At 40.8% G+C, this 27,410-nt stretch overlaps 2 protein-coding genes across 2 annotated transcripts; one reads left to right on the top strand and one right to left on the bottom strand.

Moving 5' to 3' along the window:
• Positions 1-19,628: 19,628 nt before the first annotated feature.
• Positions 19,629-23,262, top strand: LOC113354362 (pentatricopeptide repeat-containing protein At2g36980, mitochondrial-like). The gene is made up of 4 exons (XM_026597709.1): positions 19,629-21,870; positions 21,974-22,082; positions 22,570-22,680; positions 22,917-23,262. Exon 1 carries the CDS (start codon positions 19,910-19,912, stop codon positions 21,758-21,760), a length of 1,851 nt encoding a protein of 616 aa, XP_026453494.1. The 5' UTR covers positions 19,629-19,909; the 3' UTR covers positions 21,761-21,870; positions 21,974-22,082; positions 22,570-22,680; positions 22,917-23,262.
• Positions 23,263-23,473: 211 nt separating this feature from the next.
• LOC113352570 (F-box/kelch-repeat protein At1g57790-like) lies at positions 23,474-25,169 on the bottom strand. Its single transcript, XM_026596380.1, has 2 exons — positions 25,016-25,169; positions 23,474-24,476 (listed from the first exon to the last, which is right to left on the bottom strand). Exons 1-2 carry the CDS (start codon positions 25,066-25,068, stop codon positions 23,474-23,476), a joined length of 1,056 nt encoding a protein of 351 aa, XP_026452165.1. The 5' UTR covers positions 25,069-25,169.
• Between the last annotated feature and the right edge of the window lie 2,241 nt (positions 25,170-27,410).

Below are 27,410 nucleotides of genomic sequence, written 5' to 3'. Positions count from 1 at the left end.
TATTCTGCTTCGGCTGAGGAATGAGAAACTGTGGTTTGTTTCTTCGTTTTCCAAGATATAGGAGAACCCCCGAGAAAGATAAAGTGAGACGTGAGTGAACGTCGACTAAGTGGACAGATAGCCCAATCTGCATCACAATAAGCGTCAAGAACTAACTTGGAATCAACACGAAGTAAAATACCTTGCCCCGGGCTAGATTTCAAATAGCGCACAACTCGAAGTGCAGCATCCCAATGTGATTGAGCTGGATGTTGCAGAAACTGGGAAAGAATATGAACAGAGTAACACAGATTCGGCCGTGTAAGATTAAGATAAATCAGTCTCCCCACCAACCTTCTATAACGAGCAGGATCAGGCATAGGTGAGTCTGATGCAAGAGCCAGCCGATGATTTTCTTCCATGGGAATATTAGCTGGTTTTGAACCGAGAAGGCCTGTTTCTGTCAAGATATCTAGAGCATATTTGCGCTGACAAAGGAAAATTCCTTTGGAACTTCTAGCTACCTCAATGCCAAGAAAATATTTTAATTTCCCCAAATTCTTCATATGAAAACATCTGCCTAGATATTCCTGAAATTCGCAAATAGCAGCTGTGTTGTTACCAGCAATAACAAGATCATCCACATACACAAGAATATACATGATAATATTTCCATGACGATAAAGAAATAACGAGTGATCAGAAGCACTGGTAGAAAAACCATATGTACGCAAAGCAGTTGCTAGCTTAGCATACCAACACCGGGGAGCCTAGCGTAAACCATACAAAGACTTACGAAGTCTACAGACTTTGCCAGATAATCCATTACTGAAACCAGGAGGAAGTCGCATATAGACTTCTTCATTTAAATCACCATGAAGAAACGCATTGTGTACATCCATTTGAACTAACTCCCAATTTTTTATTGCAGCAACCGCAAGAAGAGTTCGTACAGTAACCATTTTTACTGTGGGAGCGAAAGTTTCAGTGAAATTAATTCCTTCCTGTTGATGATTTCCAAAAACAACTAATCTGGCTTTGTAGCGCTCAACTGAGCCATCAGATTTTCGCTTAATGCGAAAGACCCACATGCAACCAATTGCAGACTTGTTGGCAGGAAAATCTTCAATTGTCCATGTACCATTGGAGATTAGTGCAACAATTTCAGCCTGCATTGCCTGACGCCATCGTGGATCAGCCGTTGCCACTTTAAATGATTTGGGTTCAACATCATTTGAAATAGCTGCAACAAAAAAACGATGTGCAGTAGAAAATGCATCCCAATTCACAAAATGAGTTATAGGATAGGGAGTACCTGAGGACTTGACTGGTATAAGTGAAGCTACAGGGGAAACCAAGGTCGTGTTAGACTTTTTTGAAACACCCTGCCAGTGAACAAAATCCTTATGCCTGACGTTCTCAAATTTTGTACGTTTACCCCGGCCAAGTTCCTCGTCTGCAACTATATTATGATGATCTCGACTATCAGCATTTTCTGTGGGAGAACGAGTAACAAATTCTGTACCAGACGCAGGTACAACAGAAGAAGAAGACAAGATACCATGAAGGTTTCTATAACCTAAGACAAGACAAGATAACTCAAAACAAGACGAGAAGAATAATTCAATTGTGTGATTTCATTGATAACAATGACTCCTATATAAAGGAGTTAGGGTTACAAAAATATTCTAAAAGATATTCTAAAAGAGGTGAATATCTTCTCAAAACAAGTAAGTGAATATATACAAATATACAAGAATATACCCATTAAGATGAACTAAAGAAATCAAACATGAAAATCAAAGATAAAATCGAAGACCAAAAAATTCAATAATTGACAGAAATTAAATCGAGGAGAAGATTGATGAAATGAAAAGCAGAAAGTCTCAAAAAATAACGGAGAAAGAAGTAATAGATGAAGAACCTCACATGTTGAAATTAATGAGTCGAAGCTTGAAAAGCAAGATAAATCTGATACCTTGATAGTATTTGATTATAGATGATAAAACCAAAATGTTTTTGAAAGATAGAAAAATGAAAAACAATAAATGTGAAAATCATTATACAGTCTATAACTTCTTCTTTTTTTAATATAGGCAAAGCAGAAAAACTAAGCTGCTCTCTCAATAGGATGAGGAGGCGCTGCATTGCTTTCGTGGACAGTAGAATCCTCATGGGTAGCGCTACTTTTTTGAAAATAAAATGTAGAGTCATTACTTAAAATATTAAAAAAAAATTAAAGGCACATCTGCTTGGGTGAAAGATGTTGTTCCGGTCTTCCTTCCATATTTGGAAATCCATTCTGCTCCGTCGTTGCCATCTCTAGGTGTGTACACATATATCTCACTATCAGACACGTGTATATAAAAAGATACGTGGAAAGCATGCAGGCCAAAACATCAAAACATGATGCGCTGCGAAACACCAAATAAACCCCGAGGAGTTACTTTATCTCATCCCCAAAAGAGAAGCTAAGATCAACGGTGGAGAGAAAGTTAGCTGACACGGACGTGACAGGGGCAGAAGACACTTGTCTGACACGAGCAGACCTCTCAACTACCCACATTAAACACTCTGAGCAGTGTACGTGTCGATCAAACTATGGAACGAGCGAGGATGCATCTGCGGGATCAAGGGGCAAACGCAGACCTCTGCGTGATAGACGCAAGAACACAAGAAGATAAGGTTCCAACGGCTTTCAGAGATGGGTCCCACATTCTAACCTTATAAATACCCCGTCTCCACCAAGAGGAAGAGGGATCGGAAAAATCAGGAAAGGAAGGAGAGAGAGATTGCAAGTGTAAGTTAATCCTTTAGAAGAGAGAAACATGTAAACCCAAAAGTCATTCGACTATTCGTGTAACCGTGAAGAATATAGTAAAACAACAAACCCCGTGGACGTAGGCCTTAGTGTTGAACCACGTAAACCTTGGTCTTGTTTACATTTCAGCACTTTATATTTATTTAACCCCGTGGATCTTTACTTATACGTTTTGCTTTCTTTGTTTGTACTTATATCCCGTGCGCAAACGCCTCGCATGGAGTTGTTAGATGAGGCTATGATAAACCCGAAGGTTTTGAGCCAAGGAATCAACACTAGGATATCATCATCACAAATCTCTTTAGATGATGAGGATTGATTGTGAGTATTCGGATGCCTTCGTGATTTGTGTGTTCACAATTTGGCGCTAGAAACAGGGACTTCGTCCCGGTAAAAGATTTATCTTGTCCTGTGATTTCATTTTAAATTGGCATATGATTGCTCTGATTTATCAGCTCGGACCGTATAGTTCATTTGTTAACTGTATTGTATTCAAAAACCCACCTTTTATCTTCGATAAGATTTATTGTTTTAATCCGTGGATTTACGATTTTCTTTAGATCTCGTACGAACCCGTCTCTCTGGGGGGTTTTTCGTAGTTTTTATACTAAGGATCTCCTTTAATAAAACTTTAACCCGTATATTGTAACTTGCGTGTATTAACCCTCTCCTGGAAGAATGTATTTCGCCAACTAACCCGATTCACGCGGATATTCCCGTTTTTTTGTTTGAAATTCCTTATGCAGAAAGAACGTATTGTGAGTAAAGGAGGCGAGTTTCTGCGAGATTTCATTGTCAACAAAAGGACACGTGATGGAAAAGACGCAGGAAGCAGGAAAATCCAAAGCTTTGTCAAAATAAACACCCAGGATAACCCCGGTCATCACCCGAAGCAAGAAGAAACGAGACAAAGCTAAAATGACCAGTCAAAGGCAAGATACTGTGGAAATCACTTCACCTATGAACGCTAATTCAGTTGCAGCGGCGGCTCTCAGAGCAGCGGCAACAAAGTACAGTGCGGCTGCGGTAGTCCCGAAGGCTGCAGAGGCTAGCAATACTTGCGCCGTGAATCAACTTAATCAACCAAGAGAAAGGGTGGATGAATCCAGAACATTCCAACCCGTGCACCTTCTAACTTTTGGAATGCCACCAACGAATGATCAAAATCAAACCATACCGGCGGCTCTAGCACCGCAGAGGGGCACTCACCCCAATTTGGAAATGCCAGCAACCGAAGCTGAACCTCTGCCACCTTTAGTACAGACCGTGGAGGAAGGCGGCACCATGGCCGTAGTATCACGCGCTGGGACTCCCAATCAGGGGTCCAACCAATCACATCGACTGATGGCTGAGCTTGAGGAACTGAAGAAGAGCCAGCAGGTTTACGCAGATGTTGTAGCCCTGTTGGCCAGAGAAAATCAAGATTTAAAGGAGCGGATTGCTCTAAGCACGAAGACCAGCCAACAACTTGATGAAGCAAACTCCAAAGCACCAGAGCCAAACCGAGACTGTAGAGTCGTCATAGCGGCTAATGAAGACGCGACAAGGGGAAGTAGCGTATCCGACCCGGATTATGACGACTGAGAGTCAGACGGTAACGAGCAGAAGAATTTAGGGCACCACTGCGCGATGGAAGAGCTACGAGATGAGATGATGGCCGAGATCAGGCAATTAAAAGATAAACAAGGCGGGGGGAGGTTAGAAGAGGTCATGAGAGAAGCTAACTCCACGCCCTTAACTCATCGCTTGGCCAACACCCCTATTCCACTGAAATGCCCTGTCCCAACGTTCGAATGCTACGATGGATCCAGTGACCCTGCTGCACATATTCGGTACTACAACCGTGTCTTAGCTAGATGGGGTCAGAACGACGCCGTACTCTGCAGATACTTCCCGTCAAGCCTGAAGGGATCGGCGTTATCATGGTTCGATAATCTGCCACCAAACTCCATCCACTCATACGACCAACTCGCAGAGAAATTCTTAAGAACATACATGTACAACAAGACTGTAAACACCGGAATGGATAAGCTATTTTCACTAGCGATTGGCTACAAGGAAACCACGAGGGAGTACACTAACAGATGGCACAAGATATGCCAAGCCATAGGAAGCGTGGACCCAGTGGTAAGCATCAATTGCTACAAATGGGGCTTAGACCGAATGAGTCCCCTATTTTTTGAAATTCATGGGAGCGTGCCTAAGACAGAGGGAGATCTTCGAATAATTATCGAAAAGCACGCTCGACTTGAAGAAATTCAATGGGAAAACCCGAGGGCATATCCGCAGAGGTCTCACCGCACCAATTCAGCGGAACAAACCAATGGGGCCAAAAGGAGTTGCTCAGGGGAGAGACCTCACGAAGATAGGAAGGAACGAAGGGATGAACGAAGAGCAGGTGACCGAAAAATCGAAGATCAAGTTTACACGAAACTCAACGCTAGCTATGCTCGTATCCTACGAGAGATCAAAGGGAGGGAAAACTTGGAGTGGCCATGGTCTAAGGGAAAGCAGCCCCCGAGATCCGAGAAGTCTAAAGATTACTGTGAATATCATTTTTTCAACGGACACCAGACCGAAAAGTGCAAGAACCTTAAAATAATGATCCAAAAATTAATTGATGCGGGAGAGATCAAACATTACGTACGAAAGGATGTTACCGAGGACAGATCCAAGCGAACCAAACCAGTCCAACTTCCGGAAGGAAACCGAACAATCAACACCATCTCGTGTTCTGAAGCCACAGGACCCTCACTTACAGCGCAGATAGGAAAGAGGTTACGGAAGCAATTCGAAGACCGCTGCGAATTATATAAGGTCGATGGGATAGTGGTGGACGAACACGAAGAATGGATGGAATCTCCTATCATCTTCGATGCCGAGGATATCGAAGAAGATATGGAAGACCATAACGATCCCTTGGTCCTAACGCTACCAGTAGCTGGATGTAACCTCAAAAAGATCCTCATAGACGGGGGAAGCTCCGTAAACGTCCTATTTTACGATGCATTCAAACGGATGAAGCTCCATGATGAACAGTTGATGACCTCTTATCGCACCATCTACGGATTCAATGGAGCACCCACGAAGCCCTTGGGAGACATCGTGTTGCAGGTTAACGCAGGGCCCATGAAACTGGAAACCCGATTCAGTGTGGTGGACACCCCTTCCCCCTACAACGCTATTATTGGACGAAAATGGATACATAAGCTCAAAGGAGTTGCGGTAACATACCACCAATATCTCAGATTTCCAACACCTGAGGGAGTAATGGAAATCAAGGGAGATCGGATCACTGCGCGAGAGTGCCAGGCCACTCAGGATCATATCAACAACGAGCAAGAAGAGCAGCGAAAAATCCGAAGAGTAAAAAATCAAGAAACCGCGAAAGAGAAGGCCATAGACCTGTTCCTCAAGGAAACTACAGGGAAGGGCTTGACGAAAGATGATAATGTCCTAAGCACAGAAACAAGTACTTCAACAACCAGCGAAGAACAGAAACACGCTAAATAGCAATTAAAGAACGTCCCAGTCCTCGGAAACCCGAAGCCTGTGTTCACACCAGTGGAGCCCGTAAAAGAAATCAACATAGGAACGGAAGAAAACCCGAAGATGATCAAAATCGGGACCATAATGGACGAAGGAAGGGAACATTCCTTAACCAAATTACTTAAGGAATACGCGGATGTGTTCGCCTGGAAGCTAGGAGATATGCCGGGGATTGACCTAAAAGTAATCCAACACGAGCTACGCATCAAACCGGGAACGCCCCCGTTCAGGCAGAAAATACGAAAAGTAGCTCCAGAGTATCATGAGGCAGTAAAAACAGAACTTCGGAAACTACTAGATGCAGGATTTATCAAGGAAGTCAAGTATCCTACCTGGATCTCCAACATGGTCATTGTTCCTAAGAAAAATGGAGGGGTTAGAATATGCATCGACTTTACTAATCTCAACAAGGCATGTCCAAAGGACAGCTATCCCCTGCCGAGCATAGACCAACTGGTAGAAGCAGTAGAAGGATATGAAGAACTGTCATTCATGGATGGACATTCTGGCTACAACCAAGTAGCCATGGCAGAAGAAGATCAGCCACACACAGCGTTCTACACCCCACATGGCCTTTATTGCTACACTAGAATGCCTTTCGGACTTCGAAACGCAGGGGCAACATACCAAAGGATGGTCGATGCTATCTTCAAGCGATGGATTGGAGGAACCCTAGAAGTCTACGTTGACGACATGCTCGTCAAAAGCAAGCTGCGTAAAGATCACCACCAGGACCTGAGGAATATCTTCGAAGCAATGAGACAACATCACATGAAAGTGAATCCGGAGAAATGTACTTTCGGTGTCACCTCGGGGAAATTCCTCGGTATCTGGTAACAAAAAGGGGCATCGAGGTAGACCCAGCAAAGATTCAAGCCATAGTAGAGATGCCGTCCCCAAAGAATTTAAAGGAAGTACAGAAACTCAATGGATCTATAGCAGCGTTGGGCAGATTTATTACCCGGTCTTCGGACAAATGCAAACATTTCTTCAATATTCTCAAAAAAGGGAGCAGGTTCGAATGGACCTTTGAATGCGAGGAAGCATTCCAAAAAATATAAGAACACCTAGCCTCAATCCCGATCCTGCAGAAGCCAGATCCTGACGAGGTTTTGGCACTGTACATAGCAGCAACAGAGGACGCAGTCAGCGCGGTATTGGTCAAAACCAATACAAAGATAGAACAACCTATCTATTACGTCAGCAAGACCCTCAATTCTGCGGAAAGAAACTATACTAAGATTGAACAGCTCATCCTCGCATTGGTGTGGGCTACTCAAAAACTGAGAACCTGCTTCCTAACTCACCTCGTCAGGGTCCCATGCAAATCACCATTGGAAGCAGTCCTCAAAAGCACGGGAAAAGTGGGCCGAATAGCCAAATGGAACACCCATCTGGACCAATTCAACATCATTCATGAAATTCAACATTCTCGGAAGTCCCAAGTTCTGGCGGATTTCTTAGCAGGACTCCCCCTTGACAACGACGAAGAGATTAAGGGAATACCAGAAGCCGAGGAAGAAAACAAGGATCCAATGGATATCCTCGAACCTGCGAGTCAAAGACAATGGGAAGTCTTCGTCGACGGATCCAAAAATAAGGAAGGAGCAGGAATAGGCATTGTCATTATCACCCCAACCGGAGAAAGGATTATACAGGCACTTAGGTTGGAATTCAAAGAGCATACCAACAACATTGTTGAATACGAAGCTGTCGTACATGCCCTCCGTATAATAATAGAGATGGGGGTAACTGATGTAAGGCTGACAAGTGATTCGCAGCTTGTCATACGACAAATAGGGCTCGAGTATAATGTGTACGATGACACCCTCTCAGCTTACATGGCCTTGGTCCAAACATTGGCATCACAAATCCCGAACATTAAGTTCCGGCACTTATGCAGAAGAGACCTCAGGCACGCGGATGCCCTAGCATATATATCATCCATGCTGAGGGATAAAAATGTCGAAGCTATTAAAATAGCAAGGGTATACGAGCCTTCGATTGCATCTCAATTCTCCTTCGCTACCAATCAAGATACAGTAGAAGAAAATATCGAAGACCAGGTAGGAGAAGACATCCATAATGACTTTGACGAAGAGGATATCCTGTCAAGAGCAAATCAAGACGAAGACTTCAGCAACGAAGATGACTGGAGAGTGACGATCCATGCCTTTCTCGAAAAAGGAATCTTACCTGCGGATCAGAAACAAGCTAGGAAGATACTCTCCAAAGTGGGAAGATATGATCTTCGGGATGCGGTCCTGTACAAGAAATCCTTCCTTGGACCATTACTACGTTGCTTGTCCCGGAAAGAGGGGCATCGAATTCTAAATGATATCCATTATGGTGACGCGGGGAATCATAGCGGCATGAGATCACTAGCTGACAAAGCAAAAACGCAAGGATATTACTGGCCGACAATGATACAGGATGCCGCGAGGATGTCCCGACGATGTGAAGAATGTCAGCGCTTCGCAAAAAAGATCCACGCGTCGGCGACAATGTTAAACTCCGTCGATAGCCCGTGGCCATTTGCAAAATGGGGCGTAAACATCGTCGGGCCTTTCATCGAAGGATCAGGGAAAAGACGATTTTTGATAGTATCCACGGACTACTTCAGTAAATGGGTGGAGGCTAAGGCATTGGCCAGGATCAGAGACGCGGATGTGTTTACTTTCATATTCCAGAACATCATTTGCAGATTCGGTATACCCGCTGAAATTGTATCTGATAATGGCAAGCAATTACAGGGGAAAAATATAGACATGCTCTTCGATACTTTCAAAATAAGAAAGAACAAGTCCACTCCCATATACCCTCAAAGCAACGGACAAGCGGAAGCTACCAACAAGACCCTCGCCCTTATACTCAAAAAAAAAATTAGACGAGCATAAGGGAAGATGGTGCGAACAACTTCACAATGTGTTATGGGCATACAGGACAACACGAAGATCTGCCACCGGGGAATCCCCGTTTCTTCTAACTTATGGAGCTGAAGCAGTCATCCCTACGGAAATCCTCATGCCAACCACGAAGACCGAAGCTTGGGAGAAAAATCTCACAACAGATATGATGTTAGAAAGGTTGGACGACTTGGAAGGAAGAAGGGAAGTATCATTACAAAAGATGGAAAATTATCAACGAAGACTAGCAAGGGAGTACAACAAAAAGGTAAAGCTTCGGAATTTTGTAGAGGGGCAGTATGTGTTGAGAACAATCCCACGGTATCAGCAAGAAAAGAAATGGGGAAAATTAGCACCTACGTGGGGAGGACCTTTTATAATACACGACGTTGCGGGTAACGGTTCCTACTACCTTCGTAATCTAAAAGGCGAGGTCCTCCGGCATCCTTGGAATGCTAAGTGGCTCAAACCATACTTCCCATAGAAGCAACGCAGACTTGAATCTGCTTGGAGTGTACCAGAAGAAGAAGGGAGCCTGACCGCTCCACATGTTTCTATCTCTGGAAGAGGAATTGCAGGCCTCAACCTATCAATCAAACAAGCTTTCAAATTATCAAGTCAGCGGAATCTATCGACAATATTGGGGAAATTAGTTAATCTACAATCTCTCAGGGCTCCCCCATCAGTGTCCATAAGTGTAAGACCAGGGGGAAGGCACCCAGCAGAAAGAGATACCCAACCAATCTTAAGGCAACGGGTCGACGGAATGGGTGTGTAAATATTTTAATCCCATATCCTAGAACGTTGCCCCGGCCCCCACCGTCTGGGAATCCTCTAACCCAGGATTCGCCAGCGGGGTGACAGGTCTCAAGACGATCACGAAGGTGCCTTCCTTCAGTATCGCACCCAAACACTTAAAAAACTTTGTTTTGTTTTTTCACAAATGCTTAAAATAAAAACAAACCAACATTGCAGGTATATCAAGAAAAGGATCCATTTCATAAAGGATGATTACAAAAAGTGAAAGGCCAATTCAAGGATACACATCAAAAAATATTCCTTTTACAGGATATTGGCAAAAAATATTCTTGTTACATGATTATAAAAAGGGAAGGATAATGATGCCGCGGTCTCTACAAAATGTTGCGGTTTCTACCTAGATTGCCGCCCCATCGGCAGGATTGTTCCGAAGACTTGAAGGGACGCTCCCACCAGAAGAGGGTCCCGAGGAGCCAGGCAAGGCAGAAGGAACTGGACGACGAGGATAGTTCTTCACGAGACCATGCTCGTTCTTTAGGCCAAGTTCTATCCTCTCCAGCATCTTGTTCGTCTCCTCGGCCAATTGACAACGAGCCTTGTTCTTAATAACTGTTGTCCGCTGTTGGGCTTGGGATAATAACGAAGATAGCCGATTCACTTCTCTAGAAGCAGCACCAACGGCCTCCTCGCGGGTTGCCGCTAAATTCTTGAAATGATGGGTCTGTTCTTCCTGCTGCGCTAAGGAAGATTGAGCCTTTTCAAGTTTTTCATTTGTGACGCGAAGGTGTCCCTCGAGCTTTGAAAAAGACAACACCACGGAGTTAGCGCAGAAAAAACACGGTCACACTCGATGAAATAGGATTATACCTTCGACACAAGCCGAAGCCTCTTCATACTCATTAACAACCGCATCTCGCGCTTCATCAAGATGGTCATATTCCGCGGATAATTTCTTATAGTCTAGTTGAAGGTTGGTGAGAGTAAATTGACAGGCATCTAATTCTACCTGCTTCATCGAATCCATGTGACGAAGGTGGTCGACCTCTTTATTTATCTCTGAGACCCCTTTGCTAAGTCTGTACATACACACTTCAAGATTCCTCTCAGACTCAGCCTGACGAGCTACGTCGGCACGGGACGCGGCAAGAGCATTGCTGAGAGCGCAGACTTCGGCACGGGCATCATCTCTTTCTCTGACAAGACAGAGCATACTATCCTTAACTCCTGGAAGAGGAATGGATCGAGCCTGCTGTAATTCTTCTTCCAGCAGCTGAATACTAGACTCCAGCAAGGAAGTACGCTCACGGTCTTCCCGCAGACTATCACGTGTCTACAGCAGTGTGCCATTAAATAAAGCACGATCATGGTTGTACAGATTTTTCATGTCGACCATCTGAACATGCCTCGCGCGCCATACCTCAGCCCGAGAATCCCATTTCTTGGCTTCATTCTTAATTTTCTCAACAAGATCTCTAATACGAGATTTTTGCCGAGCTCTTTCGTTTCGAAGCCATATCAGCTCGGGGACGCCACCCACTGGAGATAGGGTGGGGAGACTCAGACAGAACAACTAAGAAATAGAGGAATGACGACATGCTGCGAGGGAAAAAGAACCAAACCTGTGAAAGATGAAATTTGACTGCGAGTTTTCTCTAACTCAGCGCGAACAACAACAAGCTCGGAACGAAGACCGGCCTCTGCTTCACCCAGCTTCTCTTTCTCCTTGAGGCTTTTCTTCAGCTCTTCTATTTCCACCTCGGCCGCAGATAATTCCTTTTCTCTGTGACGAAGCTTAGCCTCGAGCTTCAGAGATTTCTCTTTGAAGAACTGATACAACACGTGGTTATAATGCTCACTCCTCATCATCTACACATCAAGACGACAAACATTATTTCACCGAAGCATTCGATCGTCACGAAGAAGTATGTACGAAAATTTACCTCCAAGACACGCTGCTGCGGAAAGCCATATTGATACCCGTCGGCGATGGCCATCATATCTGCAACGGAAGCAGGAGGCTCCGGCACAAGGGTAGCTTCGGGAACACTCAAATTTTTTCCCCAGGCTTCAGACACCCGCGCCTTCGAAGACATCTCCATCATGCGATGGGTATACGCAGTAGATTCCTTTTCCCCAGCAACAACAGGGGCGGGATGAGGGACAAATAGAAGATTCTTTTCTTTGAACCAATCCATTACGGCGTCCTCACCCTCAGACGTCGGCGACTGTGGAAGATTACCAACAGGCGCATCAATCGAAGGCTGACACTCCACGACTTGCGGTTCCTACTATTGACGTAATCACCGAAGGAGTTATTGAAATTCTCAGGAGTATACCATTCCTTCTCCGCGGGATTGGGGACGTAGCAAGTCATCGACGTCTCCCCCTTACTCCGCAGATAGCACTCCTTCAGGGCGCGGAGATAATTCCCCGATAGTTGGGATACGGAACGGCTGTGAGTATTGGTGGAAGAGCCTTCACGACTAGCAAGCACGTCATAGTAGAAGGAATCACCTGATTTGTACAACGGCAGCATAAGACCAGCTTCGAACGCTCCAACCGTCGTTAACAAATGAAATTCATCGAACTCATACTTTGAGATAAGCTCATAAGTAATATCATCCTCAGGGGCATAGAAACGAACCCCGAAGGCTTGAAGCTCATGCTTTTCCTTGAATATTTCGAGATCAATATGCTTGAAGGTTACTTTTTTCTTACTAACCGAAACACTGCGTATCAAGGGGGCAGCCTCATCCTCCTCGGCGGGGCCGGATGAACTAATGAACGCTTCAGAAGCTTTTCTCTTCACAGGAGGATTCTTTGAAGATTCAGCCCTCGGAACTACACCCTTCGTATTCTTCCCTTTAAAAGTTGGAGGGGACGGCAGATGATGCTCGGGCACTAACGAACGTAGAGGAGGAACATCAAAAGCAACAGCACGAGGCGGAGCCTGCGTACTCCTAATATCATCACGAGGACGAGACGCTGCGCGATCGAAGACTCTTCGGGACCCAGAAGGATTTGTCGGAGGAATCTCTTCCCTAGAAGACGAGGCCTTCGCTCCAGAAGAAACTCGACTTCGACGAACATCATCTTGAGACTCTCTACGCGGAGGAGATCTCGATAGGCCAGAACCAGGAGTCTGATAAGGAAGCCGCGGACGGTCAGACATGGCTGCGAAAAGATTAAAATCAAGAACAAGTTACACACATTCAAAAACATTACCAAAGATCAAAAAACCACATCAATAGCAATACACACACGATAACGCAGAAACCCTAAATTTAATATACATGCTCAAAATTCCATAAAATTCACACCCTCAAAAACTCAAATACAAGCAAAACAGTGGCCTCCTTGATTTAAGATGAAGAACAGGGGCAAACTAGTATGCAAGCATTAAAAGAAGTTCTTAATCACAAACAAGGAACAACAGTAGCAGAGAATTTACAAATCAACACAGCGTAAAACAGTGGAAACAAAGAAAAGAAAAACTTACCGGCAAAAACAGAAGCAGAAGAAACAAACAGTGGAAGCGGGCGTGATTAATGCTAAGGTGGAGAGAATTTAAGGTCACAGGTTCAATGAAGACTGACAGAGAATTTAAGGTCACAGGTTCAATGAAGACTGACAGAGAATTTAAGGGCTGAAAAACAAAGAATGAAAACTGAGAGAATGTTTAGGAAGAATGAAATTAATTTTCTTTCTCTCCTTAATATACCCGAAAGAAAGAGAAGGAAATTAATGGAGGAATGGGAAACATGCCCGTTACATAAGCAGTTAATGCACGAATAAAAGACGTGCCCGAGTATCTAGGAGAAGTTATTAGGAGTGAGAAGAATATGCGACGATGGTTTTTCTTCAAGGCACCCATTAGACATTCAAGCACGAAGAAAAGGGGCAAATTGTGTACACATATATCTCACTATCAGACACGTGTATATAAAAAGATACGTGGAAAGCATGCAGGCCAAAACATCAAAACATGATGCGCTGCGAAACACCAAATAAACCCCGAGGAGTTACTTTATCTCATCCCCAAAAGAGAAGCTAAGATCAACGGTGGAGAGAAAGTTAGCTGACACGGACGTGACAGGGGCAGAAGACACTTGTCTGACACGAGCAGACCTCTCAACTACCCACATTAAACACTCTGAGCAGTGTACGTGTCGATCAAACTGTGGAACGAGCGAGGATGCATCTGCGGGATCAAGGGGCAAACGCAGACCTCTGCGTGATAGACGCAAGAACACAAGAAGATAAGGTTCCAACGGCCTTCAGAGATGGGTCCCACATTCTAACCTTATAAATACCCCGTCTCCACCAAGAGGAAGGGGGATCGGAAAAATCAGGAAAGGAATGAGAGAGAGATTGCAAGTGTAAGTTAATCCTTTAGAAGAGAGAAACATGTAAACCCAAAAGTCATTCGACTATTCGTGTAACCGTGAAGAATATAGTAAAACAACAAACCCCGTGGACGTAGGCCTTAGTGCTGAACCACGTAAACCTTGGTCTTGTTTACATTTCAGCACTTTATATTTATTTAACCCCGTGGATCTTTACTTATACGTTTTGCTTTCTTTGTTTGTACTTATATCCCGTGCGCAAACGCCTCGCATGGAGTTGTTAGATGAGGCTATGATAAACCCGAAGGCTTTGAACCAAGGAATCAACACTAGAATATCATCATCACAAATCTCTTTAGATGATGAGAATTGATTGTGAGCATTCGGATGCCTTCGTGATTTGTGTGTTCACACTAGGTATGTGACGGCATTCAAAGTAATCAAAATTCCTTGTCAGCTCCTTGGGTTCCTCCAAAAGAGTTATGCGCTGCCAGTCGATGTTTTCGTTTGTTCCGTTGATGTAGCTTATCACCTCCATGCTATCTCCTTCTAGAATTACCTTTTTTAGCTGATGCTTTGTGGCCCACTGAATGGCTGATAGTGTGGGTTGACTTACATCCATATCTGGTGATGTTACGAGTGCTGAGATGCATTCCGCGTTCCTAAACGTCCCTGTAAAATCACGACAAATATATCCCGACCCCACTGGACCATTAGCATCCACAAATGAACCATCAAAATTCAACTTAACAATACCCATTGGTGGTGGTATCCAGTCCGTAATAGTAACCATTTTAACCTCTTTAGTTGTATTTTTCATTCTTTGTACCCATCCGAGTGAACTAGTATCTTGTTTTCAGTCAACCTAATTGTTTCCGATGGGTTTAATTTAATATCAGTAAAGACCAAATTACACCTAGCTTTCCAAATATGCCAAGTGATAATCGCAGAAGTTATGACCCAATCATATGTGTTTTCCTCCCACTGATCCGGATTAGTAAACCATCCAGAAGTCCATCTGTGTAACTTTTGACCATCTCTAATTCTCGAAGAGTGAGAGAGCCCAAACCAAACTTCCCTTGAGAATGTACACTCCATAAAAAGATATTGGACTGATTCCATATGGTTACTCCACAAAGGGCAGTTTAACGATTCTAAGTAAATTCTAGTACCTAATACTTCTCTAACTGGCAGATAGTTGGAAAGACATTTCCATAAGAATTGCTTGCTTCTAGGGATAGTCTGAATCTTCCATAATTTGGCAAAAATATGAGAGTCTACTTGCACTTCCATGGGGTCCATGAGTTATTTTGTACATCGAGCTAGTGGTGAACTTGCCAGACTTGGTAGCGCCCATCTAAGAGTGTATGGGCCTTGTCTAAGATCGATGGACTTAATCCTGGTGCTAGTTTGTTCATCAAATAACGAATCAACAAAAAGAGAGTTTCACTTTTTCCGATCAATATTAACCAAGTATACGATTTTGAGATGGGGAAATTAGGAAGAGGTCCAAAAAAGATAATATTCTTATTGCCAAGCCCACAATTAATTTTGGGTACCGTGAAACCCATAATTATTTCCGTGACACCCATAATTATATGAAATTCTTAAAAATGTATGCATGACGGATTATGCATCCGCATGACAGGTTATGCATTAGGGGTATAATTGGCAACGCAACTTGGATATAACATATCTAAAAATCCGTGCCTTGGAATGTTACAAATTTTATATCGTTGGAAATCTTTTTAAAAGAGCTACGCAACGAGTACAAACAAGAATATCAAATTTTTGTTTTTAATGAAAAAATCGGAGGTGATCCTCATTTTAGGGAAATTTTTTGAAAATTTGATACTTAACCATTATGCAGTCACCAAAAACAATGCATAACACATTCTGCAGACGCATAACGAATTATGCAACCATTTTTTCGACTGCATAACAAGTTATGTATCTGCATAACAAAGTTATGCATCTATAATAAGTTATGTAACCATTGTTTTGGTTGATTTTAGCCGTACATATAAAAAAATGATGCATAATGCAGTATGCATCCATATTTACGGATGCATATCAGGTTATGCATCTATTTTCTCGATGCATAAAGGATTGTGCAACAATTTTCTCGATGCATAATCCATTATGCAGCCATGTTTTCGTATGCATAACAGGTTATGCATCCATTTTCATGACTGCATAACATGTTATGCATATATTATTGTAGGTGCATGACAAGCTATGCAGTCCTTTTTTTTGTTGGTTTCTATACCAACAAAAAGGTTGTTGCATAACGTGTTATGCAACTATTTTCTGGACTGCATAACAAGTTATGCAGCAATTTTTGTAGATGCATAACATGTTATTCATCTGTTCACTGTACCAAAACCTATTATGGTGCATTATCATCTCTCCACCCAACCACAACACCTTATCATCTACCCTTTTCTTACTAAGAAGCAAGCTCTGCTCCTCCATTATCGAGCATCACTACATATCTGTTCCACACCAAACTCATCTCTCGGCGAGAACCAAGTCTTCCTTATCTTCCCATTATTCCTCTCTGCCATCAGTGAACCACAATAGCTCAGCTTCGTTGAACCCACTATTAACCATGAACAACATTCATTGCCATCACCAGCGATCTTCTCGAGCTCTTCATGCTTCCTGCTATCCTTCGTAATTCTTGGTCACCGCAGACTAGGCTGGAAGCAGAGGTCGTTTAGGCCTTTTTACGAACACTTCTCGTGCAGTTTGATGGTAATGCAGATATACAACTTTATCTTGATTTCGAAGGCCATTCCATCTCCTTCCCCGCAAATTTGGATTACATACAAACCCAGTGTACTAAACATTCATACAAACTCTGAAAACATTCATAACAAAACCATCAATATCAGTAGCAACAAGAACAGTTTCCAGCACCAACTCGTTCAACTTCCTCTCTCGATTCATTCTTCACTGAATTCTATTTCGAATTCAGCAAAACCCATTCATCTTAACCCAATGAAGGACTCGAATCTCTTCTTAGCCTCCTCCGTTAGTTCACTGCAATAAGTTACGGCAACAGTTTGAATTTCTTCAGCTGCTTCTTTGGCCATAAACCATATCAAACTCTGATAAATTCTGACCAGAATCCCGTGTCCATCTTAACTTCCTTTTTGAATTCGAATTCCAGCCATTGCAGACCCTCAAACACTCAAATATATTTTAATCCTCGCCACTCAGCAGCGGGAATCAATGGCATCAATCTGTTCTTCATCCCCGTCTTGTCTCGGCTAATAATCATATATGAATCTTCTCCAAGTTCTGAACATCAGAAGCTATAATTCCTCTTCATCTTATTCTTGACTGCAACATATTTGAAATCCCCATCGATCTCAACTCGACTGAATCTTTTCTCGTCTGTGTTCTTCTCACAGAAGATGATGAAGAAGAGAAAAGAACGAAACATAATTTCAGAAATTATGGGTTTGAGAATAATTTTCTTCCATAAAATGGGTGCGCGCCCGTGTTTTTATGAATGTGGGTTTCATAGTAGAAAAGTCTGGGAGAATGGGTCTCCCTGTAGTTTTCACTTTTGAGATCAAAGTCAACATTTCCATATTCATTTTTTTGGCAGAAGTGGCCCCACCATCCCGGAACCCAGGCATTGGTCCAGATGTTGAGGGTTGATTGAAACCCGAAGTCCTAAATAGAGTTAGTAGCAACCTTTTGAAGTCCTTGCCTGATGCCACTCCAGGCAATATAGCCTCCTTTAACATTTTTTCCAGAGATAAGACAGGAGTTAGGGAAGTGTACAAATTTTAGAACTTGTGCCACAGGGAAGTATGTTGTTTTACCATTGGCCATGCCAGTTTTGTCAGCATATTCATTGACCTTTTTCAAGTTTTTGAACCCCAATCCTCTGTGGATTTTGGGTTTCATAATGAATACCCATGATTTGATGTATAATCCTTTTTTTCCTTCGGATTTTCTCCACCAGAAGTCTCTTTGAATGGAAGTTAAGGTGTTGAGAGTTTTAACCGGGATGGGGAAGCAGGTCATTCTATAAATAGGAGTGAAATCTAGAGTGGATGAGATGAGAACTGATCTGCCAGCTTGGTTTAAGGATTTACCTCGCCATCCTTTCAGCCTCACTTTGAATTTAATGATGAGATTATCAAAGTTTAGATGCCTAGGTCTCTGAAAAAATAGGGGTGTCCCTAAATATGTTTCTTTAGCGTTCATCTTCCTCACCTTCAGTGTTCTTAACAAGATTCGACGAAATCTGTTGGGAAGGTTGGGTATGTGAAAAGCGCCAGATTTACTCAGGTTTATCATTTGTCCAGAAACAAAGCTGAAGTCAGTTAAGATCTTCATTACATTCCTAAATTCTCTTATACCAGTCTTAGTGAAAATCAAAATATCATCGGCGAACAAAAGGTGTGGAATATGTGGACAAGTCTTGGCTATTTTGATCCCAAAGATTTTTCTTTTGTTTTCCGCATCTTCAATCATCCTAGATAAGGCTTCCATGCAAATGATAAACAAGTACGAAGATAGCGGATCTCCCCATCTTATACCCCTTATAGGGTGAAAATTCTCTCATAAGGAACCATTTAGGAGAACTGGGACAGAAGTAGTGCTAATGCATTGATGAATTAGATCACACCAGCGGTCGGAGAAACCCATTTTCTTGAAGATTTTAATAAGGTAGTTTCACTCAATTCTATCAAAAGCTTTGCTCATGTCGATTTTTAAACCCTGATATCCTAATTTCCCTTTTTTCCTCTTTTCATAGCACGAGAGATCTCATATACCATTGTCAATCTGCCTCCCGCAGTGACCGAGGGAGGGGGTAGCTAGGGTGTGCTATAGCCCACCCCAAATCTCAACGAAACTTATTTTGACCCTTCAAAATGGACACAAAATATATATTAGCCCCCATCTGATAAGTAAATAGTCACTTATTTAAACTAAATTAGCCCACAGCAATGAGATGAAACAAAAATCTGTTGCATCTTTAGCTATTTGCTCCATATATAATCTCAAAATTTTGTAACGGCCTGCGGCCGTCTAAAATGTTAGTATTATTCGACACTCAAATTTACCTCCACTAAGGTTAATTTTAGGCTATGCTCTTACCTTTACAGTTTTATTGCGTTTAGTATTGTCGCTATTAAGATGAGTAGATTTAAGTAATCATAGAAAAAAAACATTAGCCCACCTACACATAAATTTCTGGCTCGGTCGCCGCCCTCCCGGGGACAAAAGCAGCACAGACTCTAACTTATAGAAACTGTAGTTATACAGTTTGCACACACTTGGATAGAACATGTGAAAACACACTTAACCTGCACCCTCTTCAGTTATCTATCCTACACTGCACATCATTAGCTGCGGTATTAGGAATTTTGAAGAAGAAAAAGTGCGTCGGGACAAACTAAAGAAGTTTTTCTTCATAGTCTTCTCCAAAAGAAAAAATATATGCTTGTCTTATTTGTTGATTACTTAAAAATGTGAAAACTAGCGTTCTACAGTCTTTCTCAGGAACATACGAAATACATTCAATGTTTCAAGTTACATCAAAGATTGTTGCCTTAGCAAAATCAGGTAAAATCACTTTGGCACGAAAGCTGTTCGATGAAATGCAGCACAGAGACACAATAGCTTGGAATGCAATGCTAACTAGTTATTCTAAATCGGGTCTTTATCAAGATGCTTTAAGTTTATTTTCCGAAATGAGATTTTCTGACACTCCACTGGACGATTTCACTATTACGTCTGCTTTGAGTGCATGTGCTGATTTGGGGGATTTCTATCATGGAAGCAAAATTCATGGGCTTGTTGTTAGGTCTGGATTCCAATCTTCATTACCTGTGTGTAATTGTCTCATTCATATGTACGGGAAATGTTTGGTTCCTTTGAATGCGTGTAGAATGTTTGAAGAAATCACTTGTCAAAATGACGTTTCTTGGTGTTCTCTATTGTTTGCTTATGTGAAAAGTGGGGAATTGGATAGAGGGCAGTGGGTTTTCGATAATATGCCAAATCATGTAGAATTTGCATGGAACATACTTATTGCTGGTTATTCTCGAACTGGGAAGTTTGAGTTATGTTTGCAGCTGTTTAGAAATATGAGAAAAACGGCATCCAAGCCTGATCTTTGGACGTTTACTGCACTTATGAACGCTTGTGCTGAATTACCCAATTCATACTATGGTCGAATGATCCATGGGTGCATTGCGAAGACCAGATGGATATCTGAAGTTGAAGTTAACAACTCCATATTAAGTTTTTATGCTAAAGTAGGCTGCTGTGAAGATGCAGTTAAGATCTTTGAGTCAATAGAATCCCATACCCAGGTTTCTTGGAATGCAATGATTGATGCTCATATAAAAGTTGGAGATGTTCATGAAGCTCTTGCTGTGTTTCATCAAGCACTAGAGAAAAATCTTGTTTCGTGGACTACTATGATTACTGGGTATGCAAAAAGTGGCTATGTGGAGAAGGCTCTTAGTTTCTTAGTTGACATGACAAGAAACCTTCTTCGGCCTGATGAATTTACTTTTGGAGCTGTTCTTCATGGATGTTCTAACTTGGCCTTTGAAGGACCTGGTAAGGTTATTCATGGTTGTATAATTCGATATGGATTTTGTTCACATGCTTATGTTGGAAATAGCTTAGTTAACATGTATGCAAAGTGCGGAGACATAGACGGATCAACTCGTGCATTCAGTGATATTATCGATAAGGATTTAGTTACATGGAATACAATGTTGCTCGGATTAGGTTTACACGGACGAGTTATTGAAGCTTTAAGATTTTACGAGGAGATGTTAGAATCGAGAATGATGCCTGATAAAGTAACATTCATTGGAATGTTGATGACTTGTAGTCATTCAGGTTTTATAGAAAAAGGCAAAGCGATTTTTGAATCCATGGAGTCAATTTATGGAGTTGCTCATGAAGCTGATCACGTAGCTTGCATGGTCGACTTGCTCGGAAGAGGTGGTTACTTACAACAAGCCAAAGAATTGGTTGAAGAGCACTCTCACAAACTTCAGACCAGTTCAAACGAGACTCTACTTGGTGCTTGTGCCACACATGGTCAAATGGGACTTGGAGTATCACTTGGGGAGGATTTGAGGAGTTTGAAACCCGAAAGAGAAATTGGGTATGTGTTGTTGTCAAATTTGTATTGTGCAAATGGTCTATGGAAAGAAGCAGAGAAGATAAGAAAAATAATGTTAGAACGAGGAGTGAAAAAATCTCCTGGTTGTAGTTGGATTGAAATGAAAAACGAAGTTATGGTGTTTGTTGCAGGGAATGAATCTAAAAACCACGAAATGAATGAAATGTATCAGATGTTAAGAGTTCTAGAGTCTGATATGCGAAATCCTAGTTATTTTTGTATTTGAGAATTATAACACTTCTTATCGTTGTTGAAATCCACAACCGAAACTATGGAGTGGGAAGATGATGACAATATCCAACAGGTTTCATGATAAAGTTACAACAGAGTTGGAATGTACGTGAATCCTTTTAAAAGTGTGTTCCTTTCTGTAAACACAATCTCTAATCCGTTGCTTCAGTTGTATATCTGAGATATCTATGTGAATGCACATTTTCAGGGCTGGGAAGTCAGGAATTATCTCACGATCTTGTTGCTGAGGTTGCTACAGGGTTGAAAGATTTTGATTGCATCATTGCTGGTCCAGATCTGGGATCCACATTCTTCTGGTGAGAGCTCCTAAAATCTCTTGCTTTACAGACACTTCCTTTTATAGAGTTTTTATTGGATTTTTCCTTGCTATAGTTTAATTTTCAGTTGGACTAGTGTGATTGTATCTCTTAAGTTCTAGTCTATCAGATCCAATTCTGCATGAGACATCATAATCCATTTTTTGTGCCTTCGAAAAAATGATGCCAAGAGTTGTTATGTTTTCACTTGTTCCTCTTCAGCTCAAGTATGTCTGTAAAATAGATTACAACCTAAAAGGCTATTCCATAACACTCTTAGTGCAAACGTTAAGATCGCAAACTGTCTACATGTCCTATATGTCATAGATGGGGTATGATATGCAGAAGTCAACCAGTATTTCTTTGATAACTTCTGCTCCTTTTTAATTTTGCTTTTAATGTGGTATCTTATTTATACTTTTATAAGGTGGTGTTTTACTTTTTGCGTCACTTTTTCATTCTACTTATGTTCTTGATTTGGATATAGGGTATTTCTTGGCTGTTCTTTACTCCAAATGTAGACAGAGTATACACGTCCTGTTCAGAGAGAGTTCTGAATGCTGGAGTAAACAGTCAAGATACTTCTGAGGAATATCGGGTAAGCTTTACACCAATGCTGTTCTTGTTTTTTGTGTACTGGTTTCTGCTAATAACAATTTGTCAATTTGGTTGGATCTGTTGTATGTTGAACTATCATGATGATATGCTATCACTGGCCGAAAGGCCTACACGTAATTAGTAGCTTATTTATCAAAATTATTCTATTAAGATGACTCCGCTTGACCTTAATGAAATTCTGAATTCTTTCTAAAAAGGGAAATTTGATGCATGTAGTTGTTTATAAAGCTGAGAGAGATGCCATGCATCACTTACATGCCATCTCTCTGGCATGAGGTGGGAGTTTACAACTTGATACCAGTTCAAATCCAATACTTCTTGAGGAATAGTATGACAAACAGTTGAAGCCAGAGTTGGATGACATATAAATGTGTATGGGTTGCGCATTTGGGTGATGCCATGATAGTAAGAAGCAAAGAAGGTAGGGGAGAAGAAGAAAAAACACTGGATGAGAAGTGATATAAAGTCAGTGATTGATTGTTGGGGTAAGATGAAAACAAAGTTCATAATGTAACCAAATATAACTGAAATGTGAAAGCTACTGAATTTCCAAGAATTTGATATTGCCAAATCTTTGTTTTGACATGATAATAATTCTGCTTCTTTGCATATATTCGATATGCAAAACTGAAACTGAAAGTAGAATGTTTTCTAGGACAAGGGGCAAACAGATTAAGTACCCTAATATTCACTGACCATGAAATTGGTCCATATTACCAAAACAAAGGAATTGATCAAATATGCATGCTTAAACGTTTTCTATGAAAATAAACTTAAAATGACCAACTGTTCTGATTTAGAGGAAGTTGAAAAAATTGTGGATTAATCCACACTCCCTTGTTATGGCGGATATCCACACCTTCCTCTTCGACAGCCTTGATCACCTGGTTACTTATGCATGTATTATGTTCGCCTATTATCTCCGTCCCACAAATTGTAAGTGAATCACCTTTTTCCAACCCCAATTTTCGTTTCAGTTCAATTTTCGGGTCTCTGTTTTTCCATGGTATTGGAGAAGACCCAGGTGTGTTACTGGGTACCAAGACGCGGTGCATCCATCTCTTTTCTTCAACAGAGAAAACAACATGATGGGTTTTTGACACCAAATTTAGTTCACCACCACTGCAAAATTCACCACTACTGCAAAATGTCATGAATGTAAAATTCGGGTCTGGTCCATAAATAGTCTCTTCATACTGAACCCATACATTAGATCCTCTTCGAAGAACATTTAACACCAATTGGGTACTACTAGTTCTGGTGCCAATAAAAACCATGCAGTCTGGAGATATAGGAGTTGATGAAAATGTTGCAGTATGATCATCAAACAATTGCTGAGTAGGAAACTTTGGAAGCTCTATTTTTGCATGGGAGAAAGGACGGTAGAAGAACAGCGATTCATTTCGGTATAGAAGAAGCCAACCTTCCTTTGATGCTATGCAAGTCGCACCATCTAGTTCCGGCATACGAATATTATAAACTTTATCTGATAAAGAATCAAGTAAAGAACAGTGTGAACCGCTACCATAGAGTAGAAACCAAGGTTTGGTATCAATTTCTGACTGAAGGTCAGCTGAAGCTTCTGAAGAAGCTAAGCGCCACGGTTGACAAACACCACGAAAACTAAGATGCTCGGGCAAGCCTAATTTACCAGCAATTTCCAAAAGAAGTTCGGGAGGAAGGTCGGACCAAGGTTTGTCATTCAAATTGTTAATGACTTCGGTACGTAAGCAGATTATACCCTCTTTAGTCATCACGTTCTTCGCCACTATTTCACTGAGGTAAATGATAAAGAAAAAAACGTGTAACCAGAAAAATATATTGAAGAAGATCAAAAACTGAAAGAAAAAGAATAGTAATTCGGGAGAATATGAATCTAGCATTCTATAGAAAAGAAAGGACTAGTCCCCATCAAATCTCTCTATATGCAAATATAAGAATGGATTAAACATTAATGTCTCTAAGAAGTCCCTGTTAGGATGAATCGTTATCTCGAATAGAATTAAAAACACTTCATACATGTAGATGGCTCAACAACAACATCTACATTAGGGCGACATATTCAAATTTAATGTAGCATCATCAGTTTCGGAACGGTGTTTTACATTAGGGCGACATCCCGTCAGCTCAGATGACTATATTTAATGTAATCTTACTTAAAAAGAAATTAACTTTTTTTTTTTTTTTTTGAAGGCCTAAAAAAAAAAGAAATTCTAATAAAAACGAACAATATTGTGTTGATGACAGATATAGAGCGCTTAAAAAAAAGAAAACAGATATATGATTAGGTTTTTCTTTTATTTTATTATGTGTACCTTGAGTGATGATGAACTGGTTGTTGAGAGTCTTGAGACCCAACCACTTCCATTGTAACTGAGAGTCTTGAATAATAATCTGATCCCCCGACTAAATACAGATCCTTAAATATATTTCTTCATCTTTCCAAACGCTTCTCATTTTTGTATTTTAATATTACACGCTCCTTGTATCACGAATTTTATTTTTTATTTTAATATATAGAAAATAGAGAAAAGCAGTGGTTAAAACTTAAAACATTACCCTACTAGAGATGGTTTATACGCGAGTACACTTTATAAGCCAAATAGTTATATTTCTTAAAATATATAAATGAAGGCATAAATAAAATTTCCACGTAGGATTTTTAGCACCACTATTTAAAATAATTTTTCTGGCTGAAATATTTTTATCGTGCCCGTGTGATCTATATGTATCTCAGTCAATCGCATTTTAACCTCCAAAATATCTATTTTACCCATCAAGATAACATTCACTATTCGTATGTTTACAGCTTCTCTAATGAATCGTGCGTGAAAGAAAATATTGAAATTCTTTATTTTTCTTAAAATCCTTTTCCAACCTTACCTTTTCAAACTGACGTTTAGATGACGTGACCTAGTTTTGGATATAGATGTCAAATCCAATGTTTAAAACTGGAAATTCCCATAAAAGATGTTAAGTCATCCTAGTCAGTTTTTATTTAATCAGAATTAATTTAAATTTTTGATATAACTATTTCTAAAATGATGTTGTATCAATTCCTTTTAGTCGCTCATCGAAAGGCGGCTTCAACTTCTTTCTCTTCTAACTACTCTTTTATCGTGTAGTTAGCATAGGTTCCCCTTGCTTTAACAGTGGTTGTGTAAGTCCAATATCTGAGTAGGGTGCGGGAGTAGACATTGATAAAGCAATGAATCTTTTCAGACTCATAAAAGTTGATTCCTTGTTATTCTCAGTTAATGATTTTCAGAACTTCATCCTACAATGGGTTTTAATATATTATAAGGTTTGCATAATACTACCACCTAATGTGGAAAAGAGATATATGCTAAAAAACAAAAACAAAAAATGATAGCATTTCCTTTCTGGAAGAGGAAGTAGTGTTATATGCTATTTTGGGTTAATATTAGCATACATATAAAATTGTACAATTCAATTTTCCTGCCATATGGACCACCAAATGTCTACATTGTTTTTTCCTTTTTTTTCTTTTTACAAATAATGAGCTTGGTAAATTCTGGAATCATATCCGGAAACTTTCAAGCATTACCAAAATTCAAATGTTTTGTTGGAAACTAGTTTCTGGAGTGCTTCCTTTGAGAAAAAAATCTCCCACTTTAATAAGCAGTGGTCTTATCCCTAAGGCCAACCACTATATATGGCAAGAAATATCCCTTCGTTATCCCCTGAATGCAGAGAAATGTATAGAAATTCAAGTTCTATGATCTTCTATATTTCTTTAAAGAAGGGATATCCCTTCCATGCATTTAGAAGTGGATCAGATCTGATCCACCTTATAGGGAAGGGAAATCACACGGAAACTGAGTTTTTAGGTAAAAAACTACTTTACGGAAACTGAGTTCCATGTGATTTTTCAACGGATACTTAGTTTCCGTTTGAGAAATTTTAGTTTTACCCTTTTTTTTTTCCGCTTTTAACTCTTTTATTTCCTATAATATATCTCCATTTTTTTCTCTTCAATTTTTTTACCGATAAATAATAATTATCAAAACTCGTGGAAATAAAATTTGGAAAAAAAAGAAGAAGGAAACTCTACTACTGAGTTTCCATGCAATGTAAGGAAGAGATGATAGTAGGCCATAGTGGGGTCGCTTTGTGACCCATATCTCTTCCCTACAATTAGGGGATAGGGAAGGGATATCTCTTGCCACAATGCTTGGTCTAATGTAGACTCTGCAACAAAGATGTTTTTGAAGATGAGGTACATTTATTTGTTGAATGTGATTTTGTTAAAAGTGTTTGGTTTGCTTCTTTTTTAGTCAATATTTTTTCTAACAGTTATGAGAATGATATTAAAAAGTAATTTTGTAGTTGGATGTTTACGGATTATATGAAACCCTATTTGAATTAAATATTCATTATATATGTGTGTACATATCTCATCATCAAACACGTGTATATAGGAAGATACGTGAAAAGCATGCGGACAAAGTCATCAAAACATGATGACACACGCCCATAGCCAAGAATCCCATCCCGTCGGCGTCAGATCCTTGCCCGAACAAATCTAAGGGAAGAAGTTAAAAGATGTACCGAAAACACGATGCACTGCGGAGCACCAAATAACTCCCGAAGAGTTACTTTATCTCATCCCCAAAAGAAGCCAAGATCAACGGTGGAGAGAAGGTGAACTGACATGGACGTGACAGGGGCAGAAGACACTTGTCTGAC

The sequence above is a fragment of the Papaver somniferum genome, chromosome 2 (assembly GCF_003573695.1).
Source record: "Papaver somniferum cultivar HN1 chromosome 2, ASM357369v1, whole genome shotgun sequence".
NCBI classification, from domain to species: domain Eukaryota; kingdom Viridiplantae; phylum Streptophyta; class Magnoliopsida; order Ranunculales; family Papaveraceae; genus Papaver; species Papaver somniferum.
This window is presented reverse-complemented; position numbering and strand designations above follow the sequence as displayed.

What these genes read in the sequence shown, in the direction of transcription:
- LOC113354362 (XM_026597709.1), top strand. Translation starts at nt 19,910, where the DNA reads ATGTTTCAAGTTACATCAAAGATTGTTGCCTTAGCAAAATCAGGTAAA.
- LOC113352570 (XM_026596380.1), bottom strand. Translation starts at nt 25,068, where the DNA reads ATGGAAGTGGTTGGGTCTCAAGACTCTCAACAACCAGTTCATCATCAC. An exon ending in CCAGTTCATCATCACTCAAG is followed by an intron (nt 24,477 to 25,015) that starts GTACACATAATA and finishes CATTTACCTCAG; the next exon opens with TGAAATAGTGGCGAAGAACG.